Genomic DNA, 22,606 nt, shown 5'->3' on the forward strand with positions numbered 1-22,606 from the left:
CATTCATTTATCAATGATTAGAGCTCTTCTCTGTGGGAGTGACATTTTCCTCACCTTTTTTAGATTTGTTGAACACATTTTATCAGTGGTGTTGGCGCATGGAGGTCGATGTTGTCATCTATTGCCAAGCATAGCCCACCTCCAACCTGAGCAGGAGTGTAATCAGGATAAATGAAAACACCTGTGTGGCTGTGCAGGGCATTTAAAAAACTTAAAAATGAAGTCCACTCCTCTGCACATGATTTCCTATTGTGTGAAACATGTAAACCCAATCTTATATCAGTCGGGACACTAAAAAAATAACATTATTTATTTGATTAGGACAATGCACATTAATGAACATTTCTGTAACTGCGCAGTGTTCGCCATTGGCAGTTTTCAAACTGTAGTTTGTAGTTTTTTTTTTTTTTTTTGGTGAGTTTTTATTTTTTTAGGTGTAGTTTGTTAGTAAGTTTATTTTTCCTACCTAGGATGCATGTCTTTTATGGAATCCGGAGTGCCTGGAGGAAACCCACGCAAACACATGGAGAACATACAAACTCCACACAGAAAGGCCTGGAACGACCTGGATTCGAACCAAGAACCTTCTTGCTGTGAGGCAGAAGTGCTAACCACTTAGCCACCGTGCTGCCCAATTACATATATAGTGCTTTCCAAATCGCACACTTTTTCATAATACTTTTAGAATTTTTGGCAGCTGACCTTACTGCTGCGTTCAGTATGCATACAATTAAGACATACCACTTTGTTGTAACATTGCGCCTTGAACTTGACCCTCTTGCTTCCGTCGCGGTCTGTAGTGCACAATTTTAATGAGCTGTCAATGAACTGTTGTCTGTCTTTGATCTATTGGCGGCTCTGTTGATCTGACGTATTTTCCACTACACAGTGGATTCAGAATAGCCGGAAAAGCATGCTGGCTTGCATCCTGAAAAATGCAACCAGATGCAGCAGCAGGTCCTGGTATTTTTGGCATACTGCATTTTACATACAGTACTTTGTATTGGGACATACTAAACACTTTTCTGGCACACTAAATCGTATGGATATTGGAAAGCACCCATGGTTTTAACAGTCAGCTACCAAAAAAATGGGTTAGCCAGGGACCGGTACAGAAGAATCATACATGTCTAAGAGCAAAATTAATGATTTCTCATTTATGTAGGCACCCATGTGGAGACCATTACGCTTTTACTACAAGTGATCCCCCTGATAGAGTAGTTCATGAAGGTCATTTCCATGCAGCTGTCCCAGGCCATAAAGCAAAGAAAAGATGTGGAGCATGCAGTTGGCAGGGAAAGTTGGTAGAGTGTTACACAAAGAGATGAGACTTAAAGGCAGGTGAACTTTTTTTTAATCTGATGTCTTGTTTGGCTGGTGACACAAATCATTAGTTGGGATCCTTTAACAAGATGCAAATGTAGGATGTTATACTACTGCATTTTTTGACTGTTTCTACTCTGCAGTTGTGCTAACAGATGTCAGACTTCTCTCGCTTTGTTTTTATCCAAAGTAATACTCAAAGACAATGGCTGTTATTATTTAATCAAAAATTTGAACAAACAGTGTTTTTATTTTTTTGTAGTTTGGGGTTGTTAAAAGTTGTAGTATTGGGTGTGATTTCTTTCACCGTATTTACACAAGGACAGCTGGAAAGGGCTCGGTGATTTTTAACACATTGCTATGAATAAGAAGTTATCATATATTTACTATGATATGTTTATGATTTCAAATTTATAAGGGGCGTCAGGTCAGAGAGAGAGAGAGAGAGAGAGAGAGAGCAGCATTTATATTCTTGGCTTTGTCTTTCCTCATCATGGATCAACAGCCAGGCTGATGAGTGCTGGTATGTAAAGAGCTGCCAGGGCCAGATAGCTTCACTATTAAGAGGACAGTATAACAGATACTGCGTTTACAGATAAAGGTTATGCGTTCCTGATGCTTGAGCTCCTCTCAGGGCTTTCTGTATAATGAAACTGTTCCAATAGTCCCATGATACACAGAGATCTTACTACCGGCTCACTGGGATTTATCTTAAACCAAAGGGTCCGTAAACTGTGCTAATGTCTCCTGCATGGATAATACAACCAGTAAGTAATCATACAGCTTTACTGTACGTCAAAAAATATGTTTTACAGACTATCTGACAGATTTTACCATGATATGTGATTCTTTGTGCATCTGTTGTTGAGTAGGATAGGTATAGTGTCACAGTGCCATAATCGTTCTGTTCATAATCATGCTTCATTATTTTCTTAACAAGCATAGAACAGTACTTTTTTCATTGTCATGTATTTGTTTGTTTTTTGCTCTTTTATTCTTTGTGAATCTTGTTGAATTTATTTTATGCAATCCTGTTGTGCGCTTGACATTCTTCATTTCTTTATTATTATTTTGGCACAAAATGGAATTCTTTTTTTTTGTTTTTTGTACAGTATAACATAACGTGATTGTCCAACACCTATTTTAAAAGAAATGACCAATAAATAAATATTCATGTTGCCTGTTGCACACACTCACTTTAAAGGAACAACTTTATGCCTGTTTAGTTTGTCATTAAGTCCAATTTCCGCTTCATTTGTTGATGTAATTTCAACATTGACAGAAGTCAACAATTTAAAACTCACACCCGCCCCCTATGTGTTAGTTCCTCTGTAAAAATACATGTGACACATTAAATCAATCAATGAAGGACCCAGAGGAACAACTACAGCACTCTGTAGTTTTTAAACTTGTTTTAGCTTAACTCACTAGACACACAAGACGTTCACTTTCAGTCACTTGTGCTCTCTTTAGTTCTGAAGAAAGTTAAGTGATCGACAGTGTGGATTGCTGGATTTGTGAACTTTGTTGTAAGTGCTCATTATGAACAAAAAATGCATATATTCCTGTTTGACACAACAATTTCACTCTGGTATACCATACTACATCAGATATCTAAGCAGGCCATTTTAAAGGATTTTATGTTAAGTTATAATATAGTATAGTATAGTATAGTACAGTTATAGTAATGTTTTGCGTGACACTTTGTAGGGATCAACTGCAGGAATTGGGCTGTTCCCTGCTGAACACTCTGGTGCCAGACAAACAGACAGACAGAGCAGCCCTGGCCAAGAGAAACCAGCAGCTGCTGGCCAGTCGGCCGGCAACGTGTTAGAAGTTGTTTTATAATGCGGCTGGCAGGTGCCAACTCTAGCTGACCACAAAAAGACGAGTGAGTAGAGCAGTTTGGGTGGCTCCAGTGCACATGAACTACTGCAGTATTAGACATTAGCCAAAAGGAGCAGCTAAATACTGCTTGACTTGAATTAAAAACATATTTATTATTCTTTATATTTCACATTTTGAAGTTGCATATTACTATAAAGTAGGCAAGCACATAAACAAAATCACTTGGTATAATCTGGATGTATTACATTTATGAGATACGGCTTCTAGGACAATTTTCTTTTAACTTTTGACTTGGTGTCTGCAAATCTACATGGCCCATAAGACATATACACCACAGGATCTGACATGCTTACGGTACATTTCGAAATAATATTTACAGATGCGCAGATACTTCACACCGTATGTGCTGGCAAGCAATTTAACACCTGTAATATGGTTTGATAGAGGTTTCACATTTAGCAGACACTAAAACATTTAGCAGACACTAAAACTGATGTTTATTCATTCAATGTATTCTATTATATTTCCTGTACATTTACATACAGGCTGCAGTATGTCTCAGAGTTTCTCTACCACATACTTACTAGCTATTTCCAGAGCTCACTGCCTACCTCTCTTAGTCTGGCTCATCACTAGACCAAGCCAAGCTCAATAGATTTGAGATTGAGCATTAGTCTGGGCAGTCTTCTCTGTATTTTCTCTGCACAAGAGGCGTGACCAACGGGCATAGTTCAGATGACTCTGTACACAATTGGATAGTCCTTCAACCAATCAGACCAACGATCAGGGTGACGTAGAAGCAACAACGGCATCAGCATCAACCAAGGGGGTAAGCCAGCCTCGACAAAGCGTAACTCCTATGGCGCCATTTTGATGCTACCTAGCACCTACCGTTAGCATTCCATTGACTGCCATTCATTTTGACAACTTGGACAGCAAATAACTTTAAATCTGAAGCGCTGACATCTGAAAACTCTTACATCTGAAGCTTTTAAAGACTTAAAGAAAACTCTCAACTCTCACCGGGAAAGTGCTTCTAATAGCCTTCACTGGTCTCTGCTGAAATCAAGGGGTCACCTTGTCCATTTCCTTTACTGTCTATGGCATCAACGGGTTGTCGGTGGCATTTGGTGGCCGCTATGTTGAATGTAAACAAGAAGCTGCTTGGTGGCTTCTCTATCGTCATTGTGTTAAACCCGCCAATAGCGCGCAAGGTAGATAAGCCAGTTTGTGATTGGTTCCCGCAAAATGGTGAACTGAAGCAGGAGAATTAAACGTGCAGGTTTCCAGACCAAGCTGCAGGGCGAAATCAAATCATTGGGAAGGGTGGGCAGGGTTTACCCAGTCTACATCTCATTGTCTCCATCAGCAAATGTAGTTTGCATAGTTGTCATCATGTAACTTAAAAATGGAACTCCACAACTAAACAAACTGGTATTCATTTATTTTTAATTATTATTTATAGAAGACAGTGCATCATAATCAACTTAAAAACATAGGCTAATTGTTAATATGCTGGAGTTACTTTAACAGCTAATGTACAAAAATTCCAAAACACACTAAAAGGAGACTAATCAGTTAAAAACATCTGTCACAAGAATTTACTGTACAAGAAAGCCTCAAAGATGACTAAACTGACCTCCGGTTGTTTTATGTTCATTGATCTTATCGATAGAAACCTTTAAACACCTTAAAGTAAGTTGGATGCCCACTCCTCCCTCTGTCTGGCCCTGTCTGCTACACATCAATACTGTTCTGTGATGGCCATTTACTGACAACTGGCAAAAGTCTGTGCTGTTATCTGGCAGCATTCTGACAGAACTGAGACAGACAGCCAGAGAGCAGCAACATATTTCAGCTCCATAATGTGTATTTTGTATATTAAATCAAATGTGGTAATCAATCAAATCAAAACGTAGGCCCAAGTTTAAGTAGGGCTGAAAAGAATAGTTAATTAATTAAATTAACTGTAAATTTAATTTCGTCTTCTGGATAGTTGGATGGACGAAAAAGCTATTTGAATACATCAAGTTGGTTTTTGTCAAAGTACAGAACAGCCGGTGAACATTTTCCAACTATGTTACTAGAATACGTAATTCCGTCTGCAGTTACATATTGCAATAGTTGTACATAGGAGATAGAGTCGTTTTTTTCCTACACCCGGTTGAAAGACATTTTATTCCATCACCATCTTCACCAGCAGTTACTCATGTCCCCATCCACTGCCAGACTGTAGTAGAACATCATTCAAATAATCATGGTGATGGGCTGCAACAGCTTTGAAGTCCATGCAGCTAGTCAGAGGCTGATTAATTCCAGGGAACACATTTCCCTTCCACTTTTATCTTTCCACCAGTCCAATTGAATTTTCAGAACGGCATAGATTTTTCAAGTGATGGTTTCTGTTTGGTGGGGGTTGTGTTCAGCGGGGCGGGAGGATAGAATGTCCAACACCATGAGTACTTAATTGATTCCATTATCATATGAACAGCACCCAAACAAAGAATTCAGTTAGACTTTAGGTGACGGATCCACAATCACAGCAGAGCTCACGTTATGGCTGCCGCTTGATTTATGCTGCCAATCTCATTTCGCTCAGCCATTACAGTTATTAAGTGCTCACACATAGAAATATGTCACTTTGTGTACCCCGGGAATTGGCTTTTATTATATGATAAAAAGAGAGAAGCTGGAACAAGATCTTTGTTGTAATGCTGTGATGTGTGCCAGAGATAGGCCACACTTTTCAGCTAATGCATGTTTAAGCGCCAGGCTATAATAATTTAATGGGATCACACGTAGAAATTTTGTATTTTCTGACAGTAAACATTCTGGATGTTCATAAATCCACGCAATAAGCATCTTTTGTCTGCCTATGAAATCTCTCCGTTTTGGTACAATGAAACATCAAGCGCTATAATGGTGGTGCACATAATTGCAGTTTGACTCACACTAAAGAAAAAGACCATTACTATGCTGCCCTGAATGGAGCCATGCTGCTCTGTTGCCCCCCTGTGGAGACTTTAACAACATACATTTTGAATGAAGTGTCTCACATGGGGACTGCATTGTTTCTATTTTACATTGCATTGTGCAACACTTCTGATTAAAGAGCTTTTTCTTTCTCTAGATATGAAGCGTCCAAAGAGCCCCGACTGGCTGGACAGCAACCCTCCCCCTAAGAGTCAGGAAGGACAGGCGGAGGAAGACGAAGAGGAAGATGAAGAGGAGAGGAGGGTGCACAGGGCCAAACGAGAGCGACGTCAAGGCAGCAGCAGTGCCACTATGTGCCAGGTGTGCAACATACAGCTGAACTCTAGCGCCCAGGCCCAGATCCACTACCGAGGGAAGACGCACCAGAGGAGGCTGCGCCGGCTGGCAAAAGCTGTCAGCACAGGTATTCACTAGGGCTGGGGGGGGTATTGCATGGTGTTGTGATATTTTCTGTGGCAATACTATAGTGATACATAGACGCAGAAGTATTGATCTTTTATTTTATATTTGTTGGTCAGTTTGTCTGCTTGACAATCCCATTATGCAGCAATACAATTGAAGTGAGATACACAAACAGAGACATTTATCTTTTTAGATAAAACAGATATAAACAAAGTTTCCTTTTTGGGATATCATTTGAAATTGGGAAAAAATTGAAGTTGGAAAGAATGGTAAATTTGCAACATATTGCAAAATATGCAATATGTTTAAAATTGCAATAATATTGTACTGTAACATAAGTATGATGATGATATCTTACCATGAGGCCTAGTATTCACTGAATCTATTTTCTCAACACTTATTTCACTTACCTGCGCAAAGGTGGAGTTAACTGCTGATTTGCAGATTATAAGATTTAAAAGTAGCTTCACAAGCAACAAGAAACAAGAACTACACACATCATTATTATTTTGGTTTGTAAATGTATCCTACTAATGCTGTCTCACTGTATATAATCTCTTCTCAAAATACTTTTCTGATGCTGTTTGTATGTGCTTGTGGGACTGTCATGTGATTTGTTTCTGCTGTATCATGGCCTTTCTTACAAAAGAGGCCATTTTATTAACTACATCTATACAATCTAATGAAATCATGCCACATATTCTACCTTTACAAAGCTTATAGAGTAGAATAGAATAGATAGCTTTTTATTTTTATTCAACTGTAAATACATAGTGCACATATGAACACAATTTCTTTCCACTGGCTCATAAATACTGTTTTAACTTAAAAAAAAAACTTTTAAAAATAAAATAAATAAATACAAATGCTACAAAGTGTTATTTTATCATTTAAATAATATGACATAAAAAATAAAAAAGATTAAATGAAAAAATAGTTATTGCACGTTTAAGAAAAATAGATACTGTTATTGCACATTTATAAAAAATTAAAAAAATTAAAATATTATTTATGCAGTGTCATAGTCCACATGAGACCCACTGCAGGGGGTTATTAAGGGGGGGTGTTTTGAGGTCAGGAGTCTGATGGCTTGTGGGAAGAAGCTGTTGCAGAGTCTGGCCGTTCTGCTGCTGCAAAATCTCTTGCCAGAGGGCAGCAGAGAAGACAGTCCATGATGGGGATGGGTGAGGTCTGTTGGGATGTTTTTGGGCCTGGTCAGACAGCATTTGTGTGCTAGGTCCTCACCACTGTAATGGCCAGGTTTTGTTAATTCAACTATATATGTTTATTATTACTGAGGTTGGAGTTAGTGGTGGTGTTGTACTTCATTGCATTACAGTAGTATATTGAAAAGTGTTTCTAACTTTCTTACCCCTTACTTACTTAGCTTAGCTTTTTCCTGGGTTTTCAACCATATCAAACATGGGTGAATGGAGTTTTCTTTGTTGGCATGGAGATGGATCTGTTGACATGCAAGCTCATAGCTGTCATGATTTCATTCATAGCACTTTGCTCCCGAAGAAGAAGACAGAAAAGGCTAACAAAGAATTCACTTTCATGCTCAACTCTGTGGATAATTTGTTAAGGTTGTAGTCTTCAATGCTGTAAAATTCTGTACTTCAAAGTGAGTCATATTTATATGAATATCAAGTGAGAATAAGTGGGAGCTTTAGCAGACAATAACCATTTTAATTGACTTTTCAAAGCATATCAAGACAACTTACAGAGACAGAAAACGGACATGTAGTCCCAAATGAATGGACCTTTCCTACTGCAGACATTCTGACTTGTCCTAGCAGAAAACACATGAATTACACTTGTGTGTTTCATCCAATGATTAAAATGTCTGCTGTGAAATGTCTATTGCTGATGCTTAAGTCTCGATGATTGAAACATTTTGCAATAAAGCAGCGGAAAACGACTGCTACATCTAGACCCTCACCAACATTGACTGAAAGACTCATAACTTTATATTTACTTACAAACTTCAAAATGACCATAGTTGAATCAACACCTAATACAGTCTGGACAAAAACAGAACATTATGAACTTCAGATTGCTATTTACTGCAGGGCAGTTGTACTGTCAGTGCTTCAGTTATTTTGTCATCTGCAGTGTTTTAATCAATTTTCCCTCCCTAGAGGGTCTGTTTACAAGTGCTAGAAACATATGCTGCGTTGTGTCTGCGCCTCATGCTTCTTGTGGAGTTTGATATCAACAAAATTTGCCTAATATCTGCTAACAGTGTGATTGAATGTGACAGTGCAGGTACTGGGTCTGGCTTTAACACGACTATGTTTTTTTTCCTGCTGCATAGACAAAATATTAAGTATAAGTAAATGCTGCATAAAAGAACAATAAAAGGTAAGGCTTGAACTTCGTAGCCCTCCACAACCTGTCAGGAAAGCTTTTTATTTACTTTGCACTGACTATGCACATTCTGCAACTATAGGCTTTCCAGTAAAAGTTGTGTTGTTTGGTGTTTTTGGCACACACGAAAAGGTGGAGAAATAGTATTTCAGTAGCCTCGGAAACTGTACCCTAATACCTAACACACCTTGTTAAGTCAGGTGTTTATTTATTTTGACTTGTAGTATACTTTATCTGTCACAATTGTGTAAATGTTCACATCTACAAACCATGAGGAGGTGTTATGCAGTCAGTATATTTTTACTATTCCAGAAGAGCCAATTTTCTGCACACCTGTTTTGACGAGGGGCCATTAATCACTTTCGCTCACCACCACCTGTGTCACTGCCGCGCTGATCCATCAGCACTCAGCAATCGCAGAAAAAGAGCCTCTAATGAACAACTGGCCAGTAAGATGGCACTTTTTAATGTTGATTTATGAGTCTCTCTCTTTGTTGGCTTAGCACACATGTTTAGCTGTTTCAATCTAACACTGCACATGAAATAAATTAATTGAATATCCATTGTTTAATTTCTCCATCACTTCAACCTCATTTTGTTATCATCAGAACGTTATTGACTTTTTCTGTGTCAGATAATAGCCTCTGCAGATCATCATTCATACTTAGAAGTATAAGACTGATCCCCTGTGTGTGTGTGTGTGTGTGTGTGTGTGTGTGTGTGTGTGTGTGTGTGTGTGTGTGTGTGTGTGTGTGTGTGTGTGTGTGTGTGTGTGTGTGTGTGTGTGTGTGTGTGTGTGTGTACATGGTCCCCATTTTTGGACTCTATCTATCTACCTATTGAATTTGGGACTTTCCAGCATCCAGCACCAAACCTTTAGTTCCCAACTGTCTGAGTAGAAGCGCTGATGTTAACTCCAGTAACCTTTATGGAAATCCCAGTCAATTTCCAGCATTCAGCTTTCCAGCATTGCAGTGTGGAAACAGACACTTCTGTGAATGTTACCCCATTTCAGTTGATAACGAACGACTGGTGACTCCTCCTGCAAAACTACAGATGGAGTTACAGACAAGAACTGTGTCTGAAATCACTCCCTCGTCAACTTATTTAGTGCTCCCTAGTGCATTTAGCACCAATATTGGACACAGCCAAGATGAAAAAAGAACTCTGGTTTTGGTACAGTTATCCATCAGTTATAATGACGACAGCTTTATCGGTTTACTATTGGAGATGTCTCCTAGTTGGAGTTAGTTCATGTTGTCTGCTTAAATAAACTAAAAGGAAAGCCAAAAGCAGAAGCACAGAGTGGTTTAGTGAACAAGCTTTTCAGCGGCCTGTTGGTTTATGTGTTGCATATTTATAAAGCAATCTTAAATCTGCTAACTGTTAGCATACTAAATATTACACACAACAGCAGTGTTACTTTGCCCTTGAAAAGCAGATTTCACAAAACTCTGGATTGTAATATCCACTTGACATCACTATGCAGACGATGTGCAGCTCTCTGCAGTGGCTTCCTCTATGATGCAAAGAGTGTTGACAGACTTGACACTTCCCTTCCCTGTTGCACATTCATCTGGTCTTCTTTGACCCGACACATCTGAGCCACAACGGATCAAGTGACTTACCTTAAGACTAAAAACAACTTACTGTCTCATGCATTTGTCTCTTTGCAAGTGTGTTTATGCCTTTTTTCTACTTTTGCCTGTGTGGGAATATTTTTTTAAACCTGCAGTTTTAATTTAAAGGTACTTTAAGGTCTTTTTTTAGGATTTACAGGCTTTTTTCACAAAAGATATATTCAACATGTAACAGTAGGAAAAGCCCACGTGTAAATTATAAAATTAATGATGTTGAATTCCATTTGGCTGCTTTCAACATGGATTTAAAATGCAATCCTGTTATCTTGTTTGTGCCCACATTGCGATTGGATCGCAGTATATTATTGACTGTTTCTACATCTGACTACTTCCTGTCACTTTTCCCTTGTGCAGTAAACACAGTATATTTTCAAAACCTGCTTAGATTTATGAAATTAGGTCACAGCTTACGTCTGATTGCGGATAGCTGTCGCCCATCATTTAGACTGTGTCGGCATATTTATTTGACTGAAGAGATTTATTATCTAGAGGACCCTATGAGTGTCTGAAAGTGCTACAACAATCTGAGAAAGTGTGAAGGTGACCTCCATTCTGCTCCAGTTTGCTGGCAAGAAAGCAGGGAGCTATTTGTTCTCTCAGATAAAATGCTGCTATTACTGACAAATTTCTCTAAAACAAGTGGAGGATTGTGCAGGAAATAGTTCCCTGTCATTATTCCTACCATAATGAAAACTCTACAGTATGACATACACAGAATTTTAATTTACCCCTCGGGCTGTTGACATATTTTGTTTAAAATGTGTTTCCATTTTGGTGTAGGGCACTGTCACAATTCTTTGTCTACTGTTCATCATTGCATGCTTTGCATAATGTTGATGAGACATTAACAGCATCAGCACTGACAGAGTTTAAACAGCCAACCTGCTGCACACCGCAATGTCAGAGCTATCTCATCCAATAATTGATAGTTAAGATGTGACTCATGGGCAGCTTGTGTCAGTCCCTCAGGGTAAAGGGCTTTTTGTTTCCCCACACGGGGCACATAGTGATTTCACACCTGCCATTTTAAAACCGGTTAAATGAACCCTACAGTGTTTGTTTGGGTTGTTGTGAAATTGACAATACCCATGGCATGAAAATTTTACTTTATGAGTTTTTTTACCATTAATATGAGTTCCCCGAGCCTGCCTGTGGTCCCCCAGTGACGAAAATGGCTGTAAACCATGCCCTGAGTAAGAAAAGGAAAGCTCAGATGGGCCAATCTAGAATCTTGCTCCTTATGAAGTCGTAAGGAGCAAGGTTACCTCCCCTTTATCTGCTTTGCCCGTTGATAGAATTTGGCCCGCCCTTAAGAAAGAGAGGGACATCATGGTTTTCAAACGAGCAAAGTGGCTGTTGGCCAGCTACAGACACAGAAATGGTACATCCTTAGGAAACCTCATTGTTGGAATAGTTCTAGTGGCTGTAATTCTACACCAAGGCAGAATTTCGGGAAAGAGACTTCAGAAACAGTATTAGACTTAGACTTAGACTTAGACTTAGACTTCTCTTTATTGATCCTTTTGGGATGACGCCCGGCAGGAAATTGAAAATTCCAGCACCAGTTTTAGCAAGAAAAACAAATAAAAAATAGATTAAAAAAGAAAAGAAAGACAGTATAAAGACAACAAAATAACAATAATGATAATAATAACACAATAAGAACATTTGTCAAATAAAACAACAAAAGACCATAAATTGTTATTAAGTCAGTGTTGAGTCCAGTATTGAATGATAAAGTGATAAGTGACTAGTGTGCGTGTATGTTGTATGTATGTGTACTGTGTGTATGTTGTATGTATGTGTACTGTGTATGCATGTATGTAATATGTATGTATATATGTATATATGTATGTATGTATGTATGTATGTATGTCCTAGGCCCTATTTCCTCCTCCCCCCTAGTGAGGAGTTGTATAGTCTGATGGCATGAGGACAAAGAGTCCTTGAGTCTGTTTGGTCCGGCACTTGGGAAGGAGCAGCCTTCCACTGAACCGGCTCCTCTGGGTGCTGATTAGGGAACCACTAAGGTTATACAAAATCATCCTAAAAGCACCTTGTCATGGGACCTTTAAAGACAGGAAAAAAGCCTGTAAATTATCCTTTCAAAGACATGGACTGCCTCATTTTTTGCCAGTATCCTGTTTCTTAAGTATTTTCTATGTTATTAATCTAAAAATGTCTTATGCCCATCATATATGCTTTCCTGGAGCTCCAAGGTGACATCTTCCAAACTTTTTTGTCTGACAAACAGTGTAAAATGCAAAGATATTCAGTTTATTATCACGAGACAAAGAAAAGCATTAACTCTTATCTTTTGAGAAACTAGGCCAGAGTATTTGTCATTTTTGCTTGAAATTGTAATGTGTTTTGTTTATCACTGCCTGTAATGTCTCATATCTGACCAACAGAACAATTGAACTATAGGATTTAATTTCCTATGGCGCACTGAGCATCCCTGTGGTGGCTTATATAACATTTTGTAAAACAACATGACTCTTGACAGGATTCATCAACAGTTTTCTGGCACAAAATGCCAACCAGATCTTCTTGTAAACAAACTAATAGTAAGAAGGATTCCCACACACAAATGGCAGGTTTACACAATGCCATTCTTCCTGTTGCCTATTTCCAAGCAGAAAGAACAAAGGAGGACAAGCCAAGTCAATCAAGGTGATTGTATTATATATATTCAGTGTAGTTTGCAACATATAATTCAGTATATGCTGCAATGAAACCAGCCTAATAATACCTATTCCCTTCCCACAGCTGAACTAGCATTCCCTTTATTTAGCCGCATGAAGTAATTGCTCAAATGAAAGGATATTTTAATAGGGTGCTTCTCACTGGGGGCCTTTTGAAAAGGGAACGTACCAAAGCAGTTTCCACTTCCTGCACTCCACACTGAGCAATCTGGACCACTGTTGAGTCCTTTCAGTTCAGGGGTTACAGTTTTCAAATTTTCAGTAGGATGTGTGTTTGTGACATGCGTATAAACTCACATGAAAATGCCATTTCTGATATGCGTGTGTACTGCACACACAGACAATCAAAAGTCGAGGTAAAGGAGAAATAGAGGACGTAGTGGGCATTATTGAGGCCCAGTAAGGGTTAATTGATCCATTATTTTACACAGTATTAAATATACATATAGCGTTTATTTTGTAGCAGAACTTAAGAACTAATGTATGCATGTCATGTTTCCATGGGTCCATTTGAGATTCAGTCCAAAACTTCTGTAGGCCTCTACCTACAAGATCTACCCATATTTACATGTCCAATGATTTTATCATAATAGGTACATTTTGGTCCATTATTTAAGGTTATATAATTGAACCTTTTGAAAGTAGAAAAGGTCCGGATAAAAAAAAAAAAAGACTTGTAAGAAGGGCTGTCTTTTTTTTGATTGATTACATACATACATTTTGTTGATAAAATATTTCTACACTAGTAACAAGCATTTTTACTGCTTTTCAAGCTTTTTGTTGTCCAACATGCCTCCTGCTGAATCGTTTTTGATACATAACTCAGAGTTTGGTGCATGGTCGCTTTGGCGTTTGACATATGACATTCATTGATGGTACCATGATTTGAACTTATAAGAAGCTAAAATGCTCCTTTAGCTCTTTTTTGTGGAATTGATTAGATGATTGTACATTTTACTTATCTCCAACATGATTCAGAGAGGAGAGAAATGAATAAAGGATAAATAAAGCGAGTAAGAACACAGAAACATCCGTTCAAGAGAGATTTTCTTTAATTCAACTCCTGTGTCTTCCCACATATAAGATATGTATCAAGTTAAAAAACATTCCTAAAGACAAGTGGTGCTGTTTTAGAAGAGTGTTTATTTTGCCTGTGAGGAGTCATAAGTTTCTTGTGCACAGTAAGATTACATGAACAAGACCGTAACATCATTGCCTGCAGGCTTACTCTGCAAGATGTGCACTGATATGCATCTTTGGCTATTTTTAGGTATACGTCATGTTCCCGTGTACACGCACCAACACACCTCTGGCTAAGAAGCCGAGTTTCAGATTAACTTAATGTGACTGTACTAGGATTTGATTTTTTTTTAAATTAAGACTCTTCAGACACATCCTAAATCCTAAAAAATGAAGTTGGTCAGAGAGGTGACCTTAACCATTTACTGCACCGTTTATAACAATCTTCTCACTGAAAGGGAAAATTAAGCCTCTCTTCTTTCTGAAACAAAGCGTCCCCTCACTAATAGAAAATCTCCTCTAAGTTTCTCAACCAGAGCTCCACTGCAGATTGACTTGGTTTAATACTTATCTGACGGTTGAATTGTTCCTCCTTCACACACGCACATACGCACACACACACACACACTGAAACAAACTGTGAGTGGTTTTTTTTTGCTGCTTGGCCTCATTTCATACAGCAGAGACTGGTTAACAAAAGCCTGCCATTTTTAAGACGTCACTTGATCTGTCATCGACAGCTATTCTGCACAGTCTGAAGGCCTGCAGGAAGGAGTGGAAGGAGACTGAGGGACAAAATAACAGGAGGGATGCTGTCTTGTTTACCACTTCCTAATTCTTTTCTGAATCAGTGGTTGGCAGACACCAAAACCCCATGGGGCTGATATCATCAAAGCAGACACCTGTTTTACAGTATTCTCCAATGGATGTGTCATCTACAAGTCAGAGATGTGTCAGAAATGACCCAAGGAGCTTTACTTGGTTTTTGGACATGAATAGTTAATTTTTGATATTTTAGGTGGCAGAGAGCCAGTATCCTGCATGTGAAGAAGAGTCAATAAATTTGAATGCAAACATGAGAAACGTTGGATTTGTCTTGGTGGTGAAAGTGTAACTTTTTGAGAGTGGTTTTGGATGTTATCCTAGATTAAATAAGTGTGTGTGTGTGTGTGTGTGTGTGTGTGTGTGTGTGTGTGTGTGTGTGTGTGTGTGTGTGTGTGTGTGTGTGTGTGTGTGTGTGTGTGTGTGTGTGTGTGTGTGTGTGTGTGTGTGTGTGTGTGTGTGTGTGTGTGTGTGTGTGCGTGTGTGTGCGTGCGTGTTTGCGTGCATTATAAAATGGAATAAGCTATAAATGCAGAAAAACATGTTTTGGTTGGTGAATTAGGTTGAGAGGAAAAAGGCTTTTGTTGCCCCACTGTGTTTCTGTCCGTCATTTCCATAAGTAACATGGCATGACAATCATATACACATACAGATTCCATATAGGTAAATAGAGGTATGCATAGCCGATGAAGAGAATGAAAGCATCCTCTGTGTAGACAACACACAACTGTTCTGCTCGAGGCCGTCTCCATGCACTTTCATTTGAATGCAGCAGACTGAAATCAAGTGTATAACTGTCAGGATTTGTCAGCGTTGTGCTTCCACACCACACTTATTCAAGTGGACATGTAGCCAGCAAGGAGCACACAGGGCAGACACAAGCAGCGTGTGTGTGTTTGTGTCTGTGTGTGTGTTTACGACACTGTAAATGACATTTGAGGCCAGGGTTCCGGGCAGGCACTGTGAGAATAATCGTGTTTATTTGAAGTGATTATAGTGACTGTGGAATGAATATCAATGCATTGACGGCCTGCCCCAAGCTTCTATGTTGCCTCTACAAATATCCAGCTACGTGCTTCTGGAATGAGTCGAGATTTCAGATGCCCTGAAACTCTTCCTCTCCTCCTCTTCAACAACTAAAAGCAAATATCAAAGGTTAATGTACAGGCTTTATACTCTTAATATTTAAGAACATGTCCATTGTGTAAAGGTCACAAACTGTAAGAAGTTCTCAGATCCTTAACTTGAGTAAAATGTTTACCACAATGCAAAAATACTAATGTTTCAAGTAAAGGTCCTACACTTAAAATTAACTATAAAATGGGGCCACTCAGCCTAATGGTTACAATACTTTGATTATTATTACTATGCATTATCATATAAGGGGCAGCAATTACATTTTTATATATTAATTTATTCATTTTTATGCCTTTTTTATTAGAGAGACAGTCGATCCACATGTAACAAAGGTTCCCTGCTGACATGAACTAAGGGCGTTTTGTTTCATGGTCAACACGTAAACCCCTCGACCACGAGAGCACCCCATGTACATTTAATATTAATCTGCAAAGTAACTAGTTGGAAAAGCTGTAAACCTGAATTTAGCGGTGTAGAAGCACAATATTTATTTTTTAAATGTAGGGAAAGTAAGCATAATGTTGTATTACATAAACATTGTATTTAAAGCTGTAGTGCATAGTTTCTGTCTCCCCCATGACAAATTCAAGTAGTAATGACAACAACATTGTCGGAGCATTTACGTGCCGCAAGCCTTGGGATCGCACCCCCACCCTCCTCCACGCAGTTGCTAACACAGGGGATTAAAAAAAAAAGATGGATTCTTCAAAAGAGGTAATTATCTTATAATTGTTATGTCCTCTTTGTCTCCAAAGCTGAACGCTGCTGTTGTCGTCACTGGACGACACCATTTTGTAAACATATACATACTGAGGAATACAGAGAGAGTTGTGTGGAGCTGATAGGCTTAATTAGCTTTGCATCAACTCATTTGGCAATGGCTTGAATGTAACGGACATTCATCATATAAAATAGTTGCGCACTATAGCTTTAAATATTATACTTGACTTCACATAATTTCTCAATGGTTACACCAAGACCATTGCTGTTGTATACATGCAGTACTTACATACATACATACATACATACATATATACATACATGCAAATACATTGCAACTCAAAGAGCCATTTGAGCTAAATATCACACAAAAAGGGTAGAACAGAATACAGAATCCAACTCTGCTCTGCAGTGTGTCAGTACTGTAATCATCGAAAGATTAGTCCGTAAAATGAGCAAGCGATTAGGTGTACAAAAATCTCTCCCACCTGCTCATTTAAATAAACACTTCTAAAGCTGCACGCCGCCGGCTGCTTGATCTCAAATAGTTTAAATCAGTGTTAAGTGAGGAAATAGCTGAACTATCACTATGCAGAGCTTCCATGATTCATGATTCCGATTTCTGTAACTCGTTACAGAGTTAAAACCCTCCACTGCATGGAAGCATTGGATAGATTGGGTCTTCTGAAAATGTATAATTTGCATAAGAAATATAATGTATTTAAATGGATACACATTATTGTCGTCTAATGCTTACTTCCACCCTTGGCTTATGGTGGCCAATGTTAGCAAACCTTAGATTGATATTGTTGTGTAACTGTCAGTTTGTTAACTCTTCTCTACTTGTGCTACAGTCTTGTTACACGGTGTCACTTTGAACATTCATATGTATGTTTCCCTTTCTTGGCACTGATGGGCCCTTTGTGGTGCTTCTTCCTGTTCCTTCCCAAAATACAACAGTATTATAGCCACATCAGCCACTCCTGTGATCGTCATGTAAAAACGTTTAAATGAGAGTGTCTAAAAGATATGACACGCAGGAGAGGGTTATACTTCAAAACACTGGGGTTGAATGCTGGGGTTGTATGTAGGAAAACTGCAGAATGAACAGTTAATTTAAATATTACTCTACTGCTTACTTTGGCTGAACACTAAACCCCTGATTAATTATGATGGTGATTACATTAGTCACACCAAAGTGGTGGTGAAAAAAAATAATGACTATGTTCTGCTTGAGTGACTCAGGTATTTGGATTGAAAACTCTGCACACTCAACCTATTGGAAATGTAAACAGGGGTGTAGAAGTCATTTATTCTAATCAAATAGGACCTTGCAATCAATCATCACAAACACCGTACTGCAGTATCTGATGTAAATATAAAAGGTGTATCATTTGGATGTGGATTAAAAGCTAGTCAGTGTTTCATCTGTGTGCCCACAACGTGGCACAGCTGCATTTTAAGCAGGATTGTAACATTTTAAGTAGAATAGAAATAGATTGATAAATGATGCCTATTGTTTTCAAGTAAGGCAAGGAAGGAAATTGCATTTGATTGTCCTTTAGGGCACATGCAGGTGTGAAACCTGAATAGAAAATGGTGCTGGGAAGAAGAAGAAGGGGGAGAGAGGTGGGATGTTAATGTTGTTGATAGCCAGTGTTCTGCCAGCTCTCTCTCCCCCCTCTTCCTCACTCCCTTGCTCACTCACTCGCGCGCTCTTAGATACTCACGCACACAGAAGAATACACACTTGCTCTTTAGACTCTCACCAGCCTCTTTCCCTTCTCTGCTGTTTTTCTATCCGCCTCGGTGCTTCGCTCCTTCGTCTCCTAAAGGGCAGCATGATCAGCAGAGCACGAGGCTTTTAATTGAAGCACATATGTGTCGTTCTTGAGCTGCAGCAGTTTGGATCACAGCCAACATGTGTCGTTGACCGAGAAAGGATTTCATTCCAGTTAGAGAAGAAAAAAAGTAGAGGAAAGATAGGCACAGAAGAGAGACAGAGAAGGTTATCCGTGAGGAGGCACTTTAATGGTTTTTGATCAACTTCTCTGATGGGAGATAAATTGGCAGGAGACGCCTAAGTCAAACACAGAAGAGAGTAGCAAGCAGAGGTATCCCAAAACACGCGAAGATGCTTTTTGGTAAGACCTTTTGTTTACTCTTACAGTATGTGTCAGTACCACTTATTCATGGGAATGAAATAGCCTCATAAATAGCTGAGGTTTTATCAGGCTTTATTTATCTTGAGGTGTGTTAGTCCTCTGTCAAAGTGTGTTTTTACAACAATGACTTCACATCGTTGCTCAAGGGCAAGCTCAGTCTCCTGCCTACCATCTGTCCTCTTCCTCTGCATCCAAAATGAGTCCCACGCCTGTTTGTTTTTCTAATTGACCCCTTTTGATGAAGCCAAATGTGGAGTTCAGACCAATACAACACAGTCGCTCCCAGATGTGTCAAGTCATTTTAAAGCGACACAAGAACAGTGCTGATATCACTGCACAGATTGCTGGCAATTATGGCTTTGCCTCCCGAGGGAAATATGCCCAGATTAGCTCGCATAATTGGAACCTGTTAAAGATAAAGGCAGTGTGGGGATTCTTTATAGTCATTTGTGTTTGTTTTTTTTCAGCTCAGGGAGCGTAATGCTGATTGCATTCAAGGTTTTTAAATTTAGAACCACTATAGTGTTGCCAAGTTAAGCTCTTTCATTTCACCAGCATACATTGGTAGTATGCATAGACAGTTTACCAGTCTGAAGTTCAAAGTTTGACCTCTAGATACATGCATGCAAATGAAAGCGTAAACAAGAGTTCAGCTGAAATGATTAATGGACATCTATTTCGGTAATCCATTAGTTGTTTCAGTCACTTTAAAAGCAAAAATGCCAAAAGTAGCTGGTAAGAGCTTCTTAAATGTGAGAATTTTCAGCTTTTATCTGTTCTATATCACTTTAAATTTTCTTTTCTTTGGGGTTTGGATTGTTGATTAGACAAACAAGGAATTTAAACATGTCACCTTGGTCTCTGGGAAGCTGTGATGGGCAGTTTTCCTTGTTTTTCAGACATATCAATCAAGAATATAATCAGTGGATTAATCGCTAAGGAAACCTACTGTTAGTACAGCCTTAGATTGACGTTTGTGTTTTTAATTTTAGATGAACATCGAGGCTGAAGTGTCTCATCTCATAGAATTAACGCAAAGTTATGTTAAAAAAATATTTGTGTATACATTTGCCTTTTGTGATATCCTTCAGTAGTTTATGGACACATATACATTGTGCCGCCTGTGCCTGGGTAGAAATACTAAGAAGTGTCTGTGTGGCAGCTCTGGATACTGTCAGCTTTTAATGTCAGATTAGAGGGATCAAAGGGAAACAGTTGGAGATGAGATAGCTGTAGACTTTTGCCTGGTGGCCATGCTGCAGCTGTCCCCACCCCTCCACCGCTAGTCAAGAGCTGCAGTGACAGCCTCTATATAGAAATCTCATTCTATAACATGAAATAGATGTGACGATCTGTTAAAAAACACTCTAGAATTAAGAACATATTTCTTAGCTTTGAGATTAATACCTTTCTATACATCTTTTGTTGAAAAGTAGTAGACATACAATTATATGTAGCACAGCAGAAACTGGGGGAGGCCTTAAAACAGTGAATACAACATTTATAATAGAGCACACCAAGGTAACAATAATGTAATAACACACATACTACAAGCTCTGTTTCTGTGCATAACACCACATTACGCTGTCAGTGATGCAAATTGCAGTGACTCACAGTATGAAATGGAGACTGGTTTACATGTTAAGAGGAGCACAGCACAATTGTGGTGCGACTGCTACATGGTTGGGTAAAGTCCGCAATATTTATTTGGCTCTTTTTAAAAACATAATCCAAATAGCAGGAAAGATGGAACAGAGAACTGACATGATGGTAATGAGGTAATACAGCAAGATGATAAAAATCAAACCTTTGGTAGAAATGGGTAAAACAATTTTTTTTAAATAGACACACTAAACAGGGCAGGGCAATGAAAAACCCCACATTTTTTAAAGTGAGCTTTTAACCATAATTTAATACATTAACAAATGCATTCAATATGACAAAATAATGTAATCCAGTGCTTTGTGGCACATTGTGTCTTATAGTTTTAAGTTGAGTCATCAGCTCCCTGTTCCTCCTCCTACATCTTCTCTCTTGCCCTCTACTGTCAACTAACAAATGTTTGAAAATGTCAACATATTAATTTAAAAAAGAAATACAGATATTTGGCTGTGACTATAATGAATATATTATCATTAAGTGTGACACAGGCTGGCTTGAGTTGTGACATCTAACCTCTTTATTCCCTTTTAAAAGGTAATCAAACAAAAGGAACCACCTGACTAAAATCATATTTGTGCTTGCAAAAAGCCCAATTTGCATTTTATTAGTAAAACCCTGTGACCCATTCTATCACCCACACACATACAAATTATATCCTATATATCAGATTTTAAAACACTACAGAATTAAAGAAGAAGAAGAAGGCTAAGTGTCCTGTTTGATTTCACCTGAAGTGTAGATAATAAACTAAATTGTCTGTGTGAAGTACAAAACTAACGATTACAGCAAAACCAGGTAAAGTTTTTTAAGGAAGTAGGAAAAAAACCTTTGAGTGCATGACTCACTTTATGGAACCAATAATATCAGCAAGTGGGATGATATGACCCATCATATTAGCTACGAGACATTAATCTCTGTTCTGTGGGGATGGAGAGAGAAAGCAAGTCCTTATTTTATTGTTATCTTATGGAAAAGTTTTTCAAAATGTTTCACTAGACAGTTCATGAGTCACATTAGATGGGACCATTAATTTTCCTGTTGGGCCTCAAATTCACTATCCAGCAGCATTAATGACTCATTATTCTAATTGTAGGGTAATGAGTATAAAGCAGTATGGTTTTAATTGCTGATAGGGCAGATTATCATAGAAAACAAATGAAACGACGACATGACGAGGTTGTTTGTTCCTACCCTCTAATACGACCCACAGGAGCGTTTTCCGTCCTCATATCTGATGCGGAAAACATAATGGTTGCATTTTTGAACCAAACCGTTTTTAAACACGTTGTGAAACGGTTGCAGTTTGGTTTTGTGTCGGCACCAAAACTACTATGTTAAGTTTTGAAAAGACATTGCGATTTGGGTTAAAATCAGACATTCCTTTACTTTTGATTAGTCATTCGATGCTGAACGTGACGTAGGCTAACTTGTTCCGTAAAGGTAAAAAATGAGTGCTGTTTACTTTTATTATCAAAAAGTTAAAACCTAACCCCGGTCTCCTGGTTGAAAGTCCTGGTACTGGTTTGACCCACACTTACTTTCTGCTTTGCTCCTGTCAAACTTACTATGGTCACTGGAGGGGGGCTGCCAGTATTAAGGTTAATATGGGTTGTAATTGCTGCTGGGGACAACAGTCTTGAAGTATGATATGCCAACATAATTTGTGTTGTGTCAAAAACAAAAGACAATTACATGTTTGCATGAATTGTGTGTTAAAGAGAGTTGAAGCCAAATGTGTGTGCCCATCCACCACCTAACTCATTTACTTTTTGCTGTCAGTTTTTGATGTAAAACTAGA

The 22,606-nt window shown here is 38.6% G+C and overlaps 1 protein-coding gene across 4 annotated transcripts in view; it reads left to right on the plus strand.

Annotated features, from left to right (window-relative positions):
- Window positions 1-22,606, plus strand: part of LOC116671113 (zinc finger protein 385C) — a 72,946-nt gene that overhangs the window by 26,788 nt on the left and 23,552 nt on the right. For 2 of the 4 annotated variants that reach the window (XM_032502072.1, XM_032502074.1), the window contains exon 2: window positions 6,302-6,568. In XM_032502072.1, coding sequence (XP_032357963.1) covers window positions 6,302-6,568 — 267 coding nt within the window. Of the gene's footprint in view, window positions 1-1,905; window positions 2,091-6,301; window positions 6,569-18,694; window positions 19,126-22,606 lie in introns of those variants that run through there. The other 2 variants (XM_032502073.1, XM_032502076.1) reach the window with 2 other exon arrangements.

This window comes from Etheostoma spectabile, chromosome 21, assembly GCF_008692095.1.
Source record: "Etheostoma spectabile isolate EspeVRDwgs_2016 chromosome 21, UIUC_Espe_1.0, whole genome shotgun sequence".
Taxonomy (NCBI): domain Eukaryota; kingdom Metazoa; phylum Chordata; class Actinopteri; order Perciformes; family Percidae; genus Etheostoma; species Etheostoma spectabile.